Source organism: Oryzias latipes, chromosome 15 (genome assembly GCF_002234675.1).
Source record: "Oryzias latipes chromosome 15, ASM223467v1".
NCBI classification, from domain to species: Eukaryota; Metazoa; Chordata; class Actinopteri; order Beloniformes; family Adrianichthyidae; genus Oryzias; species Oryzias latipes.
In genome coordinates, this window is record NC_019873.2 from 15,318,485 (window position 1) to 15,339,584 (window position 21,100).

The window sequence follows — 21,100 nt, forward strand, 5'->3', positions numbered from 1 at the left end:
TGTCAACAGTGCGCGCACATATCACGCGTGGAAAGGACAGCTGGGAATGACTCGAGGATGATGACAGCGAGCAGCGTCGCAAACAAATAAGGCACCGACAGCAGCTGCTCACACCTCAGTCGGCGTCGGACACGTTTTCTGTGTCGACGATACTAGACGAGCTGGGTTTGATGTTGGGTATTTCATGAAGGGTGCAGTAAAAACCGGTCAGGGGAGGTGAACGAGTTCGGGTTACGGTTGGAACGGCTCGCGTGACGTAACAGTCCAACACTGACTGCTGCTGCTGCTGCGCCTGCCAGAACCTCGATGAGGGGGAATGACCGCGAGTGACCTCAAAGGAAACGCTGCATTTAGACGGTTTAAAGTATTCGATTTAAATAAGTAAGAGGAAAATGTACGCTATCATTTCATTCAATCTTTTACGGTGAAAAGACTTTGAGCATTTAATGGTTGACAGCGAAGCTAACGTTAGCTAGCTAAGCTAAAGTATTCCGTGCATTCATTGCTAGTAGCAGCCGAGCTTGTAGTCTTCGCCACCGGTTGATGCTTGGCTTGGCGTAGCTAACATCTCTTGTCATGGATAAGGCCAAGTCGCTGATGGACAAGAAAGGAGCGGGTCCTTTTCATGTGAACAACGGACCGAGCCATAGGGGGTTTCACAGCCATGTCGTGATGCCTGCAAACGGCAGCAGCGCGTATAATGGTCTGAGTTCGGGACCGAGCAGCAGCAGCGCGTTAGAGAGCATCCATCACTGCGGGGATGAAGGGGAATGCAACGGCTCCCCGGCTAAGAGGTCCCGGCTGCGGAGGAGGACGGAGTCGATCAGACGAAACCGACGTCGTAAGTAAATAATAGTAATAATAATATAATACTTTATTTAAATCGTGTGTACTTGGTTGTCACTGTGCTGTTTGTGTGACACATAGCAGCACTAAGCAGGAAAAGCGGAACAATTTATCTTCACTTTCTCCTTTTATTTACGATTTATTGTCTCAAACACAATCTCGATATCTTTTTTTCTGCTCTGATATACCTAAATGATTTTAGCAGCCTTCCGTTGTCACAGAAACCTTCCTATGTGTTTATTAACGCTCGTGTTGCCCTCAAAGGGCTCTGATTGGTCCGTTTTTGGTGGTGGAAAAGCTCCTGATAAGTGGGCTTGGCTTCTTTCAGCCAATTAGCAGGCGACTCTTGTCTACATCAGGAAGGGTGAATGAGCGGCCACACCACCCTCGATCCCGCCCCTTTGCCTCCCGATTGTTTCGGATGATGTGATTGAGACCTATCCTAGTTCAGTTTGCAGAATGCTGAAAAGTCTGGTTTTCTGCGCTCCGTGAAGTCTGCTTAAGATTTATCAAAACTTTCTGAACTGCTGACTAACAAGCGTATTTCGATCATTTTTTTTTTATTTTTGTAAACACGAGAGGGCTGATCCCTTGCCTAACGATGAGGCTTATAACTGAGAAGAAACCTGGTAAGAAATACACTGCACTTTAGGTGTTCTGTCAGTGTGTTGTTTGTGTTTCTTGCCTGCTTGGTCAGATCTCTGTGGGTTGAGACTGAACTGAAGGGATGCCATATTTAAACCACCAACCAAGTGATCTTATCACTAATGTCAGCTGTGGACATTGGAGCCGGTTTATTAAGCAGTTTGACAGCATTGTCTGAAATCCGTCAATGTTTGTTTTGGATGGGTTTTGAAGAAGGTAGTCATAGCAATCATTGTAGGCTCCTTATCTGTCACTAGTAGGGAGCCCCCCACAATGCTGAGCTTTTATCATAGCATTGATTCAGATCACACATGGGAATGGGTTGAATACTTTCTTCCTTTTGTTTGGGGGGGTTATCTCTGCATTTTTTATTTTGCATATCCATGCATCAAGATGCTGCAACTTTCTGTTACATTTTGTGCATTTATACATTTTCAGGTTACTGTTGCAGCATAGTACTTTTTGGGATGGAAAAAAACAATTGTTTAGATAATATAAGAAAAAGCTATTTAGCTACTACAGGCAATATGATCTGCACATCCTTGATGTGTTGCTGTAAGCTGGGACATCAACCTGTTGGAATTCTTTTGCTTTTTTTGCAGCCTAGCTAAAGAATGAAAGCTCTGACAAACAGGCTTGTTTCGAATTACATAATTACGGGACTTTGTATCAGTAAAGTCTGAAATGTCCGGTTCTAGTTCCTGTCCTTTATAGTTGACTTATCGTTGGATAGAGGCCAATTGTCTCCATAAACCAGCATAAAGACTCTAAAGTATTCCTCACCAAAGGATTGCACTGGAAATTGATCTCTTTGAGGATGAGATTTTCTCTTTTGTTCAAAGATTTGCTTTCTTATTTTCTTTAGTTGTAGTGTAAGATTAAAGTTAACCATAAAGTTAGATTATGGTTACAACCTTTGAGATCTGATTACACTTCAGGCAATTGTTCATATTTTACTGTAAATTAAAATAAGAAAAAGTAGTTTTTTTGAGAGAGAACAGAAAAAAGACGCAGAAGATGTATGGTTAACACTGACATCCCTGTTTGAGATCAATATTTGTATCAATTGAACATTTTCTGTGAAAAGTTTGTGTAGATGTTTCTTATTGTCAATGTAAGTTTATTTTTAAAACTGAAGCTTTATACCACATGTGTCAAACTCAAGGCCCGCAGGCCAAATGGTGCCCGCCATGTCATTTTATGTGGCCCGCGAGAGCATAAAAGTTTTTAATTTCTTGGAATAAAAAATAAAAATTGGTGTGTATTTATTTATATCTGGAGGAATCAGACTTGAAATATCACGATTGGGCAACAATACATTAGGACTTAAACACTGTCAATACAACCTAACCTGTCAGAATCAAATTTAAAAGGATTTATGCTAGAGTAACAAGCAAACAAATGTTTTCTATGCAACTGTAATTGTCACTTTAAAAAGTTGAGTTTTTTAAAAATGAGTTTTTAAACGTTAAGGAGTAGTTACAATTATTTTTCATTACAGTTAGTTACATGTTTAAATTATATTTGGCCCTTTGAGGACAGCCACTATGCTGATAAAAAGGAGTTTGACACCCCTGCTTTATACTGTAAAGTAGTGAAAATGTACCATAATCTTCCTGTATAAAAATAAAGATGTGGGTGCAAACACCTTTATTTTAACCTTTGTTTACACCCCAATGAGGGAAGAAAAACTATAATCAGTATTGTGAACACAATGCTGTATTTTTGTAAAATGGGACGCTGTGCCTCTGTCTAGTACTACATCCTGTTGTTATCCAAAACATTACCCGTGAAGTCTGCACTTTTTTTTCTTCCTGTTTTTAATTATCTGTGGAACATGCATAGTTGGGACTAGGCCTGCACAATATATCCCAAATTTATCGTCATCACGATATCAAACTGTGCAATACACACAGCGCAAAAGACGGCAAAAATTGCAATAAATGGTAACCTTAAATTTGCTAAAACAACCTTTTGGCTGCTTGAAGTATTTAATCAACACATAAATCCCTTTATGCAATCATGTTGTTGACCAATCGGATGGAGCCCTTTTATGTTAGATGTTCACTGTATTTAAATTAAACGGTTGCAATGACATGGAAATTATGTTTTTTGTTGTTTTAGTATTTGTTCATGTATCGCAAGTTATATCGTCATCGCAATATTGATCACTAATATTGCATGTCGCAAGTTTTTCTCATATCGTGCAGCCCTAGTTGGGACTAAGTTTCAGACAAAAGTTGCAGATACAAAGACAGTTTCTGTTGGGTGGAGCTGGAGGTGACAGTTTAATTTTTTGGCACTTAAAAAAACAAAAGGTGGAAGGTGAAGAATAAAAACAGCTATTCCTTTAAATAAAGATTACTGAGGGATCTGGTGACTTCTTCAGGTAAAAGAAAACAGAAGGTAATAATCAAGTTCTAAATACACCCAGCTCCTAGTACTCTGTGGCCAGTCTTCACAGTTTGAGTCTATTTAGTAACTCACAAAACCCCACTAAAAAGATCATGTCTCACAGGTCAGTTAAGTCGGTTCAGTTTGATATAGAAACAAACTGTCTCATGCAAATTAGGATAAAAAGATCAACCTGCTTTGCAAAAAAACAAAAACAAAAAAACTATATATATATATATATATATATATATATATATATATATATATATATATATATATATATATATATACATACATACATACATACATACATACATACATACATACATACATACATACATACATACATACATACATACATACATACATACATACATACATACATACATACATACATACACACTGGAAAAGCCCCTTTTAATGTCTGAAACTCTAAAAGCCATATACCGTAAATTCCGGACTACAAAGCGCACCCGATTACAAGCCGCACCCACCCATATTCACGTGTTTGACTGCTTTTATAGATACACAAGCCGCGTCAGAGTACAAGCCGTGCATGTGTTAGCCGATATTGTCATCCTGACAGATCACGCCCAGCATCCCAGAGTGAGTGCAATTTATTAGTACATTGTGGGTTGTGCCAGTTTTGCCTCTGGGTCATGTATTTGAGTGTATCGATATTTGTCAAACAGCATGGACCTATATTCTGTTCACAAGTCCCTCAGTTATGGTGTTTTTATTTCATTTTTTTTTACTTATTGACAATCTAGGTATTTAACATAAAATTACAAACAGTAACCATATAATCAACATTACATCCCTCAGTTATAATGAGGAAATTTACATCCGCGATTCCACATTTCCCATGAGTCTTAGGGGCTAAAGGCGGGGCCAACGCCCGGCTCGCCATTCTGTTGTACGTGTTTAAGAATTAGCAAGTAGCAGCAGTGCATGGAGGGGTGAACGGGAAAAGCTCTCCTTCCGCTTGTGTCGCAGCAGCGTTATGGGAGTAACAGGACTGGTTAGAAAACACAACGGTAAAATAAAGCAGCGGCGACTGAAAAGCGCGCGCCTCAGCGCGATACGCGCGCCTCAGTGCGGCGCGTGCGTCAGAATTCAGAAGCCTCTGCACTCCGCGGACGCCTCTGCGCTCCGCTCCCGCCCCGCGCGCTCCTTGTCTCCCCTTCCTATCTACTCCGACACCTCTGGCCAGGGCAGCTTCAAGGAGGAGCACTTCGTCCCCGTTGCGCCGGTGGATGGAGCAAATCGTTTCTGTGCAAAGCAATCGGACTTAATACTGTACGTTTTGTGTATGAGGGGCGGATGCGTTGTTACGTGTGGGAGCCATCAGACTGCCATCGGCCCCGCAGCTCAATCAGCAGGAGAAGATGTCTCCAGCTCACACGGAGGCTGTGAGTTTTTCAAAGCAAAATTCAGCTTTTACGGTTTCCTTAGAAACCGTAAATGGAGTGTAAATTCACTCCATGCGCTGTTCTCTCCGTCACGCAGCAAACCGGCTTTTCCAAACCCGTTGGTGACGGTGGACTTTTTTACGCTGCTTTTAACGATTGCTTTTAACTTGAAAGCTTCATCATAATGTAGCGGCGATCACGTGCACGTTGGGTCTAATGCCCCAAAGGATTCTGGGATGCGGCCGGGCATGCGTGTTTCGTTTTGTTGAACCATGACTGAAGTGTCTAAGACCTGAAGTCAAGTCCATGCTGTTTGGCTGCTAAGAGGTGTGTTGAATAAAAATGCCTCGTGCTTGGTGTTAGATAGAGAATTCAAACTATTCACTGAGGTCGAAAGTACGTACATGGCGGCCGCCAATTAAATCCATAAATTAGCCGCGTCACTGAATAAGCCGCAAGGTTGTAAGCGCAGGAAAAAAGTAGCGGCTTGTAGTCCGGAAATTACGGTATATCTATTATGAGAATACAATGTCTTCTTGTTGTGTTGCTGTTCCTAAACTGGTTCAAAAGATAAAGGAAGAACAGATTCCGACAGATAATTTGTTCATGTTACCAGACACTGAGATATTTGTTTTTACTCATGTAAATTGTACCACCAGGTTAAAGTTATGTTGTCTTGTTGAATAGCAAACAAGTTCTTTTACATTTTTTTTGGTTAAAAGTACTGAAGGAATATAAGCATTGATACATTCATCACAGTGGTTTTACTCTTTAAAAAGTCAACCAGAGTCAGTTAGTATTTTTTTTTAACTTATGGTATTTCTTTAAAATCTAAAATGGCATAAATCAAATGTATTTTTGCGGCGCGATCTAAAAATATTGTACTGACTGTTATTATAATGAAGCAGGGATGTACCCTGAAGATTGGGAGTTTGATTAGACGTACTTAAGCACACAGACTCATACACATAAAAAGCCTTTAATGCATAAAAATACATATGTTCGGGAAGTCAGTCACAGAAGTTAGATTCTATAATAGCATGTACTGTACGGTGTTTTGTCTTTCCTTGATCTTGTGATCCATTAAAAAAGATTCAGCAAATATTGGGGATCGCTGGTGTAGTCATCCCCTCTATTGAGGATGGCTGAGAAAGGATCTAGTCACTTTTTGACTGGATCAGAGCAGAATAAAGTAAGTTGGAAAATGTCTTCAAGAACAGATGGAGGATTTATAGAATCAGTTGTCTATTAATTTTAAATTTTGTAACAATCACTCAATTATTTTTGTCTTATAACGGCTATTATCATAAAATTTAGTAGTAACATATTCAATATTTAAAACAGTGGTAATGCAAAGGAATTCATTTAAAAGGAGTATTATGATATACCACTTGACCAGTCTAAAGAGTAAAACGTATAAATGCATGTTAAGAGCACCTGAGAACGATGCCTTGTTGTTTTGTTAAATGTTGATTGTTGTATCTTCTTTGACGTCAAGCTCCATACTGGTTTACATTCTTATCTAATCACAGACTGGCTCTTAGAACAGTACACTAAAACCTAAGACGAACTAAACAACCTAAGATGAACCAAACAACCAAACATGTTAAAGCAACTGTTTTGCTCTCTACTCAGCTGAGACGGCTCGCACTACCAGACTGAATCCATCATGTGGGCACGTTGCACACGCCAACTGTGTGTGGTGGGCCAAAGGCCTTTCACCTACATGGCTACAATTCACTCCTCATGTCCCAACCCTGTTCCTTGTCACTATGACCTTTGGCTGCACGCATAATACACACAGCACATTTCATGGCTTTGAGCTTTTTTATTGCAGATCTTGAAAAGAGACCCTACGTAAGGACTCTAGGATCCATAATAAAGGGGACCTTGCTTAAAAAACACATTTTGAATATGAAGAAAAATCTCTCCTATTTCACAGTTTCTCAGCAGACTAAAATCTGAGAAGAATGAACGACTGGTCATAAAAGACATTAAAAGTGTAAGAAAGAAGAATGGCTTTCCTTAGCACTTTCTAGGAATTTTATTTATTGTTCTGACCATTGTGTTATTTTTTGCTTACTGTTTATTTTTTTTTAATTCTTAAGTGTTTATGTGGCACATTGGCACCGCAGCAGATTCTTAGTCTGTAAAACTGCTTTGTTCACTGATAATGGCAATAAAAACTCTTTGAATCCTTGAAATAATTGGAGAAACCTTCCCATCGAGTTGTACCAATAATTTTGTTTGTCGAAGTGTTTTGGACATGAGCCATCAATTCTTCTTTTACTGCTGTCAGTGTAGAGAGGAATTTTACTTGGAGACCCATAATCAATAGATATCAGAACATCAAATGATACAGTGACAACTAAATCCACACACAAAGATTAATTGATTTACTTGTATATGCAGCGTATCTTCTACTTTTATTCTACCTTTTTTGTTGCCAACATTTAAAAATTTTAAGCTCTAATGTGTAATACTCCAGTTAAAACTGGTTTAGCAAAATGTTATTATGAGCAGAGTATGTAAATGTCCCTTAAATAAATAAAAAAAGAAACAAACAATTGTGCAATTTAACAGTAAATTAAATCTATGTGCCGCTTAAACTGTATGTAAAAACAGCCAAAATTTGGATCAACTCTAAAATATCCAGAAATCAGAGCTTAAATAAAGTATTCCAATGGCATTTCAAAGCACTGATAGTTGCTTGATATTTAACCTTTCTTTCTTTGGAAAGAGATAAGAATTTTACATGCATGTCTCATTTAGAATTGTGTCATCCTAATATTAAACACATTTATTTATGTCAAGAAAAAAAAAATCATACATGTTGATGAGCCAATCATCAATAAGGAATAGAACAGTTCCTCTCCTGTGATGGTAAACTGAGACGGTGGGACTAGTCTGTTTAAAAAATGCATAGTAAGCAGTAACTGAGGCTCTGCTAACATAGAATGTCAACGTACATGGAAATGTACTGAATGTCTCAGAGAGGGCTGGACCTGAGCTGGGGACATGCCTGGAACCCTTGAAGCTTGAGAACATTTTATTTCATCAGCCACAAAACATGCTGTTGTACGAGTCAAAAAACATGGTGGACAACATCGCACACCCTGCACCAAAAGTCTATATTTTATTGTCTTTTTTTATACATTTTTTAAAGCTAGAAGTTGAATTATTTTTGGGTAGAACCATCCAAAGATGACTGACAATTATTATCCCATGACTATTGTTTATTTTTTTATTAATTTAGTTTACTTTTTACTTGCTCAACACTGTTGCAGCCAAACCTGTAAAACTATATAGCAATTTTTTCAGATGACTTGGATTCTAAGCAGATTCTAAGCAGAGCACAGCTCTCCATCTCTGTAGAAGGTTGAATTTTCTTATGTGCAGTGATAACGTGATTACTATCTTTATTCAGCCCAAAACGTTTTGGGTTCAAATTCCTGGAAGGAATTGCCAGAAGCTACTGGATGATTTTCCAAACAAAGCTTTATAACCAAGTTAAAACACAATGTCGGCAATTCATATACAATAAAACAATGTATATGTAAACTGCAAAGAAAAGGAGGGAAAAGGCTTAAGAAAATTAAAATCTTTGTGGTACTTAGTTGATTTTTGTTATTTTTTAATGAAAATATTGCCTTTTTTTCTCATGAGCAAATGCTGCCGTTAGTATTCTTGTTTATTGGCTGAAGTGACTAGAGGAGAGAAAAAGATGCTCCAAACACCTTTTATAATCCTAAGATTTTTTTTTTTTTTGTTAGAAAGCCCTCTGCGATAGACTGGCAACCTGTCCAGGTTGGACCCTCTCTTCGCCCAACAGTAGCTGGAACTGGCTCCGGCAACCCCGTGACCCCAGAAGGGAAATAGCGGGTTCATTGGATAGATGGACATTAGACAGCCATCCGTTTTTGAGCTTTAATGGAAAGCTGATACTTTGAAACTCCTTTAAAGAAGAAGAGCTGAGTTACGTTATTTTGCATGAAGTGTTAGTAAATTAACGCTTGTCACCCCACCGACTATTGGAGGACGGTACACTGTCATTTTAACTTAAGGCGAGCACTCTCAAATCTTTGGCTCTTGAGTTCCCTTACGTCATGTCGTCAAAGTTTTTCTAAGTAGACGTCTAGAGCTGAGAACACTGGCCCTACATGCCACAGCACAGCCTCGCCTCAGCGTTGCTTTTTGCTCTCAAACGTTTTTAGACCTAGAAGGTGAAGCAGCAGAGGCCGTAAGTGAAAGATGTCATGGGAAATATGCCGTCTTGTTTTTGTAATGACACCCAACAATGGAATTCATTTCTTCGCTAATTTAAATACCAAATATGAACATTTTAATATTACATAATCTAATTTGCTGCCTAAATATATATATTCTTGAAAAAAAAACATGCAGTCTAAATATATCCAAAAATGTTAAGCAGTTTGTTTTCTTCTTTGTGCTTCTTCCATTGCAGTTGCTGCGGCATGTATGCTTTTAAATTCCTATTTACAGACACTAGAACAGGACAGTGGGTGAGAGGGGACAGCTTTGATAAAGATAGCAGCGAAGAAGTAAGCAAAATCCTTTTGAATGCAATGATACAGGTGGAGTGAAGGATAGGAGCTGTAAAAGTGTCAATATGTGGTATATAAAAGTTGTAAGATTTGTTAAGTTTTTGTATTGTACAAGTTTGAGTAAGTATCTTTGTTTTTTGTTTACAAAAGTTTATAGGGAATGCATGCTCTGATCCCATTGTTGAGATTTTTTCAAAAGAAGTCTTTTTGGTTTAACTGCAAGTTGAAAAAGTTTGCTTTTAAAACAGATGTCTGGGTTTCAAACTTTCGATTCTCAGTTCATCACTAGTAGAGTTTGTAATGATCAAGAATGTTGAAGTACTTCCACTTTCCTCAAAAAAAATACTTTTAAGTTAGTGTGATGCCTGACCCAAAGGGCTCTGCATTTTACAAAAATTTACCATAGAGGAAAATCTACAAGGAAGAAAAAGCAGAAAAAGCATTGCTTGTGCTTTGCTTCTTCTATCTTCAATGCAAGACCGATTATCTGGCAACCTGCGTGTGCCAAGTATATTTCTCAGTACAAGCATTTTCTCTGTCTCAAATTTGAACATGGACTTTGTGCCAATAAACCAGAAAGAGTCAGCCTGTTCTCTGTAGCAATCAATTGTGAAATAACTGTATCTCTTGATCCTCACGTTGATGCAATCTTAAAGCAAAATGGTTAATGCACCGCAGAGACTTCGTGCAGTTCTAGAGCTACATGTTGGTTTCTATCAGGCACTGTTCAACTATTTGATCAAAAAGGTAAAAGAAAAGTATTGTAGGTCTTTTGCCACTGAAACTCGAAAAAACAAAGTAAAAGTGCAGTGAAGTGCAGTAAACTATACTTTAAACGTTTGAGCTAAATATTATATCAAATAAGTGAAATAGCATACATGTTGATAAAGCTGTCTTGTTTAAAAACATCCTCGATTTCAACCAACCTTGTAAGATAAAACTCTTGATGAAAATAGTCATCCCTTTTAACAGGAAAATGATATCTTTAAATGATAGCAACATTGCAAACAGGAAAGTTCTACTGCCATTCTTCTAAGAATCTTTTTTTTGGACTTGGTTTCTTACTGGAAAAGTACTTAACATTTTCTTTCTTCTTATGGAAATTGCTGTTGTGTTTTGTATTATATCAACGGTGCAACATTTTCCTTCTTTTAGTCACCTGACACCAAAAAAAAGTTAGAATTATGACATCCAAACACCTTCCATGTTATACATTTGTACGCTCATTTATGCTTCAAATTTGTTCAATGTCACCCCTCTGTAAGACTCAAAGTGTAAAGCGTGGGGTCTCAGGTCTACATCCTATCTGACAAAACAAAGACAAACTTATGTTTTCTGAACATTTTTCAATTTTTTTCTCTAAAAAAAAAGATATTTTAATTTAGTTTTTTTTGTATTCATTGGTTTTGGTTTGGATTCATTTAGCTCAATGTCAGTTTTTCTCCTTCTCAGTTCTATTACTTCCTAGGACATCTGCAGTTAAACTTTGGACGCAGGTCAAGCTGGGCAGTGGTGGCTAAAATGTTCTGGAACAGGACTGATTGTACAGTTACCTGTCTGAACAGGTGTTCTGCATAAGTGAGTCTTCTCACATGTAAATAGATTTGGTTTTTAGTGCTCAGTGACGTAACCCCCCCAATAAGCATAGAGGGATTTAGTTACTTCTTAGTACAAACCTTTTATTATCAAGTACTGATTCGATCAGTGGTACAAATATTGTTAAAACAACTGCACTTGGTGTGTTTTTTTCATTACTTTTTTTTACATCACAGGACAATTTGCCATTATTATTTACAATATTGTTGTTACTTTGGTGCTAGCTGAAATGGTCAATCCACTTCAAATTTGAAGGGTAGATTGTGGGATGGGTGGATCAAAGAAGTGCATATGAGACTGCAATTGTGGCAAAGTCACACAAAATTATAAACAAAACAAAAAATAGGAGACTCAAGGCAGCCTGTGAGAAATGGAGGCAAGCGAAGATGATGGAGGGGGGTATCTTGTTTCCATGGCAACTGTGTCTCTTGGTTAGCTGTAGTGACCTTTTTTCCAAGCTCAGTTTTGGAAGATTGTGTCTCCTGACTTCTCGCCTTACTTCTTTGTGCTGCCTTTTTGAGAGTCTGATGGCAATATTACAATCAAAATGATCTTACCTGTTTTTTACAGATGGATGTCTTTTTGTTTGCATTTGAATAACCTTTACATTGATTACTATGCAGTTTATTTTTTTGTACGTAATCTCACATTTTACCCTCAATATGGTGCTGAGCATCACACAAAACAGGTGTATATCCTTTGAATTGCTGGATTGTTGTTTTATCTGTTAAAAGACATGTTTTGTGATTGTCTCATCAGCTTTTCCTTGGTTTGGAATGGACATTGGAGGGACGTTGGTCAAGTTGGTTTACTTTGAGCCAGTAGATATAACTGCAGAGGAAGAACAGGAAGAAGTTGAAAACCTCAAGTCCATTCGTCGCTACCTCACCTCAAACGTGGCCTACGGTATGTGCACTTAAACGTACCCGTCTGTGTGCTAGAAAAGCCAGTTCAGAGACATTTTTTGTGTGTCAGACTGTAAATGAAAGACTAAAGGATATCTATCCTGATCTTTCCTGTATTGAGAATGATTTCTTCTTCTTCAATCAGGGAAAACGGGCGTCCGAGACGTCCACTTGGAGCTGAGAAACCTAACCATGTGCGGCAGAACGGGGAACCTGCACTTTATCCGCTTCCCAACACAGGCCATGCCCCGGTTCATTCAAATGGGCCGCGACAAGAATTTCTCCAGTTTGCACACAACCCTCTGCGCCACAGGAGGCGGAGCCTACAAATTTGAAAATGATTTCAGAGCGGTATGTGCAAGTTCACAGCGCCTACTTTTTGAAGCATTCTTGAGCTGTTTGGTGATTATTTTTTCTCAAAATGTGCAAAAACTAATAATTTCTTGGCTCTTAAGAAGAAAAACAATCATTATTCTTTGACTGAAATTGTCATAATTTGTCTGACCAACAGCCAAATAAGTGACTTTATTTTTCATAGCCTTAAAGTTTAGACATAAACAACTACCCTAACAAATTTGTATTTCTTTGTTGTTAATCAATTGGCTAATTTTAGCTTCAGTTTTGTCAAAATGGACATTGATGTCTGTTTTTATGATTGAATATAGGTGCAGTTTCCATTGTTGTTGAACAGCTTGCCTAAGTTATTTGTTTGATTTTGACTTTATTGTTCTTTGATCTTTGAGATTTGGAGTCTATTTTTGCAGTGCTGTTGTGATTTCAATGTGTTGCCCTTTGGAAGTGAAAACATTGTTTACTTGAGTTCAATCACCCAGTTAAAGTACACGAGGATCAATGAACTGTCTCTGGGCATCTTAGAATGACCCAAATCTTCAAAAATGATTTTAAAATAGCTTTCAACCATCGTTCAACTTGTTTTTCCTGTTCAGTACCAACGGGCGCCCCCCTCAGTACCCTAATCCCATGAATTTGTTCTACAGATGGCCGACCTGGAGCTACTGAAGTTAGATGAGCTTGACTGTCTCATCCGGGGCCTGCTGTTTATCGACCGGATAGGTTTCAATGGTCACCCCGAGTGCTACTACTTCCAGAACCCATCGGACCCTGAAAACTGTGTAAAGAAGTCCTGCAACCTGGACAACCCCTTCCCAATGCTGCTGGTCAACATCGGCTCTGGGGTCTCCGTACTGGCCGTGTACTCAGAGGACAATTACAAACGGGTGACTGGAACCAGGTGAGGATTACTGGCTTCTTTTATCATACTGGAGTCGCAGTTTTTTCTGCCATGTTCAAGAGGTTTTGAAGAGTCCTTTTGCCATGTCACATAAAGGTGCTCCACACTTTCAGTTCCCAACTTTGTGCCTCTTAACAGGGGCCAAGTTTTGTTTTTTACCTGCCTTCTCCATCTCATTAGTGTATTTCCATTCTTTCTTTGGCCTCTCTTGTCGACAGTCTTTCTCTTAATCGTGCCTTGTCCTATTTTTAGTCTGGGAGGTGGTACATTCCTGGGTCTTTGCTGTTTGCTGACGGGCTGTGAGACGTTTGAGGAGGCTTTGGAAATGGCCAGTAAGGGGGACTCTAAGAATGTGGACAAACTGGTGAAAGATATCTACGGTGGAGATTACGAGCGCTTTGGCCTCCAAGGCTCTGCTGTTGCATCCAGGTGAGTGTGTTTTTGTTGATTTCTCATGTTTTCATTCTTTCAAAGACGACCATTTCAATACATTGTACCCACAGGGAAGTTGTGAAGCCATAGAGCATTGGAAGATGCATTTAAGTTTTTTATTTTTATTTACAACAGATGACGGTTTACTAAAAAAGGGGCACAACACTAATAATAGAAAAAGAATAATTACATTTTACCTGATTTCACTTAAATGTCCAGTGGATACGAGTGGTTGAAGTTGTGGATGTTCGTTTTTTTTATAGTCAGAAACTAGATACGCTAACCTTTACTCAACTGTTTGCCCAAATCAATAGATTATGTAAAAAAAGAAACACCTGTTTATACAGTTTTAGGTTTGTCACATTACACAACAACAGCTCAAATAATCAGCAAAATGTATGAATCAACAAATACCTGTGATCTGTTATGCTGTGATAGTCTCGTTTACATTTACACACCAAGCTATCTGTGTGATTAACATTAAACGTGCATGTGAGTTCAGAGGTTGGTCTATAAATCAAAGTCAAAACAAATGTTATCACAGCAAGAAGATTAGCATCAGTTCAGTTTGTTCTTATGGTGCACCTTAAGGTTAAACGACTGATCCTTTTTTAAGACATATCCCTGAAATGCTGTTAAAAGGATATGCATGTTACTATTGCATAATACACATTTTCCCCGCATATTATCTTTATTTTTTAGTAGATGTAATGAAGTGTATATGTTTGTGTTTTTGCTTTACAGCTTTGGTCACATGATGTGCAAAGAGAAGCGAGATTCCATCAGCAAGGAGGACCTGGCCAGAGCTACTCTGGTCACCATCACTAACAACATAGGATCCATCGCGCGCATGTGTGCCGTTAATGAGGTACACTCGCATGCACACGTCTCTTCTTACACACATATCACCAGGATAATATCAGTGTTACAGTATATTGAAATTCTAGATTCATGTAGGATTTTTTTTTCTCGTTTTCCTTTGTTGTGTTCGGAAACAACACTGAGAGTTTAATTCTTTTGTCCAAGGATAAGAACTTCAACTTGTGTTTTTATGCACACGGATAAATCATAATGCTTATTAGTTTTTGTCATAAAATGAGTGGAAGTGTAGAAATATAGCTGCTCTCAGCAAGTAAATACAAACGGATTCATATTTAGAGCTTTTAGAAACTTTTGTATTTTAATCTTGGAATATTTATTTACAACATAAGTTGTACCACATGTTTGTAATTGTTATGATTTTTCTTCTTAACTGACTAAAACTAAAAAAACATGCATGTACCTTCTTGCTTTTTTTGTTGTTGCTGTGTTTGTGAACTATTATGTTGTTAAAAGGAGAACTATAATTTTGTTTTAGGATGCTGAAGCATAAAAAAAACCAAAACTTTAGTTTTCAGCCATTACACTTTAAAAGTTCATCTGTGCTGCACTGTTTGTTTATGCCAATCAGCTGAGAGCTGCCATCAGTTAGAAGGTGGTGAGTAGTAATAGGGATAATGATGGTTTGTTGTGAATTATCATAATAATGTTCGTAAATCTAACTGTAAGTTCTACAAAATGGATCAAGTTAGCCTTGGAAGTGTCCCAGTGGACACAGAGCTTGCTGTCTGGAGTGAAGGATAAATCTCACATCTGTGTGCTGTGAGCTTCTTTACAGTGTTGCCTTGTGGCATGGCGATCAAGCAGCATTGTACAGGGCTATCACTGCATGCAGAACTGCAGCTGGTTCACACTCAGCCTCACTCTCATTTAAAGACCTTGTCACCTTTATTTGACATGATTTTTGGAGGAGTAATGCAAACAACATATTTCAGTGTGTCCTGCATGCAGTCATGTTCATATCAGTTTATCCAGCCAACAGTTTCCTCAACTTGGATTTGAGGTGAAACCAGAACATTTAAATAATAAAATAGGAGTTATGTCTGGTCATGAGCTAAATGTAATAATAATATTTTTACTTTTGCTTCATGTTTTGGTTTATATCTGGTTGCTACCTTCCTCCACAGGTGGTCACAAAACTTAATTCCAACTCTCTAGCACCACCCTGTGGCTGAGAAGAGATTTGTTTCATGTGATGCGTTTGAGGCATTGACGGTCAATGAGAACTAGATCGTGCTTTCCTGCCCTTGCGTTCGAAATAGGAGGTACCTGCTGATCCCAGATTCTCCCGAGATGCTCACTTCTGATTGGAGAGAGTGGTTGTCATAGAAATGTAGACGGACCAAATACAGCTTACCGAGGATGTCTGGTTCCAACATGGTGACGGACAAATTCGCAAAACAATGGCGTCTGAATTGATTCCAGTTGGTTGAAACTGGAAGCAAGTCATTTTCTATGGGTGATGTCATACGCATTTCGTCTAGTTATAGGTCATGGGTTTGGGTTTTTTTAGCGTGCTATTCTTATATTACAATATCACACTGTTAACATGTGACTGAAGTTGTTTTGTTTTTTTTTATGCTTTTCTTTAGCGTGAATTTAGCTCTACACGGACATAACGAATGTCATCAATGTTAGATGCATTAAAACTCTTATACATTCGGTAAATGTGGCTTTAGTTGACTAAAAAGTGAATAAGTTGGTGGGCATGACTTCCTGCAGTAGAGGTGCTTTACATGTTTATATTTTTTAATGTCATTTCTTCTCTTTTTTTCTTCTTCACTTCTTACCAGAAAATTGAGAGGGTGGTATTTGTCGGGAACTTTCTTCGTATCAACACGGTGTCCACAAAGCTGCTGGCCTACGCCATGGACTTCTGGTCTAAAGGACAACTAAGAGCACTGTTTTTGGAACATGAGGTGGGGCTTTGACTAACAGGCTGAATTCTCTTTAAGAGGGAATGTTTAACTAAGTCAAAATGTAAATGCAAATACTACATAATTTTTATTTCTACTTTCAATTTTGCGTCGCAGTACATTTCGTAGGAGCTTTGTTTAAAATCTCATTTAAGTTCATGTGTGAATTTTTGTTTTTCCAACACAGGGTTATTTTGGAGCCGTTGGAGCCCTGATGGAGCTGCTCAAGACAACAGATGACTCGTGAAATAGAGCTGCTCCCGAGAAGACGTCGCCTGGACTCTCTCGACGTCACCAACACTAAAAGCTGTGGCGTCATCCACTTCTGACGCTGCTGAAAGGTCCCATGCCAAGAGGCCACTAAGTGAACACTAAACTGGAGACGCAGACACTGAGAAAAGCCATTTTAATAATTTAACTTTTGTAAATATGAATAGCCTGTAACCGTCTTCTTAATTTCTTCTCTGTCAAAGAGGTCTTAAGTATTTGATCCTTAATTTATGGTTACATGTTGGTTCTTTTGAGTGCTGTCAGGAAACATGGAAATTCTTTTTTTTCTCCTTTGGATTTTATTTTTTATTGGAGAGTATGTGACTGTGTTGTAGCTGTCATACAAATCTATCCTGGGGACAGCAGAACACCGGGTAACTATGCAGTTGCTCTCCTGAAAAAGACTCCTGCTCAGAAAAGAAGACCCTCTCGAATGGTTTTTATTTCCCCACCAGCAGCTTACAGACAGTTTTTTGAACCTACAGAAAGTATGAATGGGGTTGGTGTTGGGAGACTGGCTTACATGTTTGCTGTGCAAAAAGTCACTCTCAGTGCTGCCGACTTTTAGGAAGTGCACTGCAGCCAAGTCCCGACGAGGTTCACCTTCCTTCTTCACTTTAGACCGAAAAGCGATGAAACCCTTTTTAAAAAATCTATTTCTTGTTCCACTGCACATGGCCTTTGCTTTATTATTTGTTCCTTGTCTGTCAAACTGTAGGCAAGACTCGCACTGTTTTATTGCCACACAGACACACACTTACCCAACCTGCTGAGTTCAGCCTGTGATGACGGGACCAACACTTTGTCTTCCAACAAATTGGAGCTCATTGTTGAGTTTATTCAGGGTCCATTCTGGCTAAGCAGCTCGCGGTTGTGATGTGTGGAGTTCCTCCTCTGGTTTCTTTGTTGTTCTATTTTTTTTTTTTTGTCATTTCAGCTAAAATAATGTCAAAGTAATGGGAAAAGTGGCATAAGATAAGTCCAGCCCCTCCCTGTAGATTCACATCATAACAAGCTTAATGAACTACAGGGACCATGGTGCCTTTTGCCTAACATCGACCTTACTGGATCCACTTGTGTTTCATTGCTAGTAGCAGAATCTGTGTAGCCTCTGTGTTCATGGTGCAGGTGTAGAGATGAAAAGTTGTGGTGGTTGTTTCACCACTATTTCACTCAGAAATGATTACTGTATTTGTAGAAACTAATATTTGTAGAGGTGCAACATTTTTGGTCAGAGTTAGCTGAAGAGCAGTTGGTAGAGCAGAAGCTAAGCCTAAAGTCTCACCTTTAGAAGGGTTTCTAAGCAGCTTTATGCCATTAATGCACGTGCCACCAGGGGGCAGGATTTGCAAATAACTGCAAAGAAAGAGCCTCAACCACTTCAACTACAGAAGATTATAGACCACAGGGTGGTAATGAGTATAACAAGAATGGACCACAAGTGTATTTATTCTTTTTATTGTTGTAAGGATCTTGATCCGTGGTTTCCCAATCCTGGATATCTGCCGCCTTTCACTTCTTTAGTCTACAAGCAGCAGGGCTGTGATGCTGGAGCGTGCAGTCTCTGCTGTCATCCGTGCACATGCCTTAGCGCTCCAGTGAGGAAACTCTCTTGTGTCGCCTTTTTCTTTTCGTCAGGAAGCCCATATCAGTTGCCTTGTCACTCTTGTTCAGCCTGCTTGTGTCGATGTTTGTGCCCTTCCCCATCTTTTTTTTTTAAACTTACCTCAGCATTCATATATTTCTGCTTCCTGTCAGAGATTTTTTTAAAATATCAAGTTTAGTGCTGCTGCTGCTGCTGGCCTGGATTCATTTGGAAGATTTCATACATTAATATTGTCAAAAAATTGAAAGTGTTTTTTACATTTTTACATGGTTCTGCCCACATTTTTTTTCTTTTGTCTGAAAGTTTTTTGTGTGTCTTTTGTTTTATTGTAATAATTTTTATTCCATAAATAATTGGGATACTTCTTCCACTACTGGACTACTGCTGTATTGATTCTCCCCTACTTAATGAAAGAATTCCTTTTCACAAACATTTTGGAGTTTGTCTTTGGACAAATGCTTTTTATTACACCCATATTGTATTTTAATTTTCAAAATTGGTGGCCATAATACCCCTATAGTCATTAATACACTCAGATATTTGTTTTTCAAGGCCGCGAAGCTTTCACAGTAATTCAAATCAACCCCAAACCAGTGTTGGTGACACTGAACTTTGTGTACTTGTGGTAGTTGTGGACCTATCTGTTGTACCAATGTGATCTGAGCTTTCCTATTGTCAGCTTTAAAAAGTGGTTGTAAATGTGTCGTTCAAAATGGCTTCAGGCTCCTCGTTCTGAGGAGTCTCGTGAAATCTACCCAACAAGCATAGCAGCAGCTCGCTCATCCAGCTGTCTCATCTCCAAACCCTCATGCTTGTTCAGAATTGCTTTTTTCATTTTAAAGAATATGCAAAGGTTTTAGTATTTCCCACTGAGAAGTCCTGTTTAAAACTTGAGCCAGTCTTTTTTTCCTGTTTTTAATCCTGCTGATTTTGTTGTTAAACCTGCCTAAGATGGATTTTGATGTCAGAATGTTCTGCAGATGTTCATGCTCACAGTTTGGGAAGCAACAGTTGTTTTTGCGTTTCCTGGTCATGGTTCAAATGCAATAATCAAGATCAGACCTTTTCTATACTAATGTATTCATGATTTCATCCTTATAATTATATGTCAATTGAAGCATGGATTATCATCATGCCTCATACGAGATTATCATTACCATGACCGTGCGTGTGTGTGTAATTTTCTTTTCTTTGAAGGTTGTCTTGTACTCCTCCGTCTGTTTGTCTGAGCTTGTCCTGATCTGCAGTATCTGGTGGGACATCCTGCTGCATGATCATATCCAGCATGTAAATCGACTTCTGGAAGGTGTGGCTGGCAGCGCAAATGTTGTCCTGTTTTTTTCCCTTTGATTTTACAAAGATTTGTAAATAACAATAATATAATAATATTATATTTTCAACACCAGCGCTGTGTCCGCTGTTTTTAACTGTTCGGTGACGGCCCAGCACTTCAGACAGTTCTGCTGTAGATAGAAGACGGATCGAGACCGACCACTGAGCCACTGTAGGAACTGATCAAACATCAACCAGAACTTTTTAAATTAGTTGATCACTACTTGAGTTGTATATAATGTGACATAGTTTTCAGGTTCTAAAGATCCTTGCCATCATTATATCATTTTTAGTTGGTTGACCTTAAAAAAAAAATCACACTTTTAGAGATTGGAGGATGATGTGGTGAAGAGTCAAGATGGCAGTTTTTCTGTCTGCAGGACTTCTATGCTGGTTGTTCATCTCAGCTCTCATGGGCCTGGGTGGTTTTGGGAAGTGCTGGTTGTTAGCGTTGGTTTTTGCTGCTGCTTTTAACTTTGGTTTTGGAAGAAAATAAAATATCTGACTTTTTTTTTTAAGAATGGCAGTTTAAAAAAAGGCTCCCTGCCTTGTGCAATGTGTATGTACTGAAGTGAGATTTTTTTCTAACAAAAAAATAAACTAAAAATGGAGAAGTGTGAATTTGAGGGTTTTTTGTTTTGTTTCCCTGCATATAAATGATAGCACCAAACCTATAAATGTAAAAAAAAAAACATTCCTTAAAAGGGATTAAAAAAAGAGGCAATAATTATGTGATGTAGACTTAAAAAAGCACAATTTAAACAGGTTGGATCATTTTTTTAAACTTGAAAAGAACGAAATTCATTTCAAACCAATGTATAATTTCCAAGATAAAACAAAAGTATAAAGAAATGGATTTTTTTTAGTCACTAAATAAGTTGGAATGTTTAGCATGGTGGGGTATCTTCACTCAATACATTTTCCAGCTGTTTTAACATATTTTTCGTTGAACGATGCATCAAATGTTTTCCATAGGTAAAGATCTTTATGGATGAATAGGGAAATCAACAACCAGACTGTTCTAGTGGAAGCCAGGCGGTTGTAAAAACT

The 21,100-nt window shown here is 38.4% G+C and overlaps 1 protein-coding gene and 1 non-coding gene across 5 annotated transcripts; both read left to right on the forward strand.

Annotated features, from left to right (window-relative positions):
* The first annotated feature begins 9 nt into the window (after positions 1 to 9).
* On the forward strand, positions 10 to 20,671 carry LOC101175261 (pantothenate kinase 1). 4 transcript variants are annotated; one of them, XM_023963123.1, is made up of 9 exons: positions 10 to 841; positions 12,218 to 12,364; positions 12,509 to 12,714; positions 13,362 to 13,615; positions 13,868 to 14,044; positions 14,792 to 14,915; positions 16,720 to 16,845; positions 17,030 to 17,093; positions 17,133 to 20,671. In XM_023963123.1, the coding sequence occupies exons 1-8, from the start codon at positions 577 to 579 to the stop codon at positions 17,087 to 17,089; spliced, it is 1,359 nt and encodes a 452-aa protein (XP_023818891.1). In that variant the 5' UTR covers positions 10 to 576; the 3' UTR covers positions 17,090 to 17,093; positions 17,133 to 20,671. The 4 variants fall into 4 exon arrangements, with proteins under 4 accessions (XP_023818891.1, XP_023818890.1, XP_023818892.1 ...); XM_023963124.1 differs by having other exon boundaries at positions 14 to 381; positions 586 to 841; positions 17,030 to 20,671; XM_023963122.1 differs by having other exon boundaries at positions 11 to 841; positions 17,030 to 20,671.
* Positions 15,669 to 15,775, forward strand: mir107 (microRNA 107). The gene has a single exon (NR_107176.1). It is a non-coding gene; the product is annotated as a microRNA 107 (primary transcript).
* Positions 20,672 to 21,100: the final 429 nt, after the last annotated feature.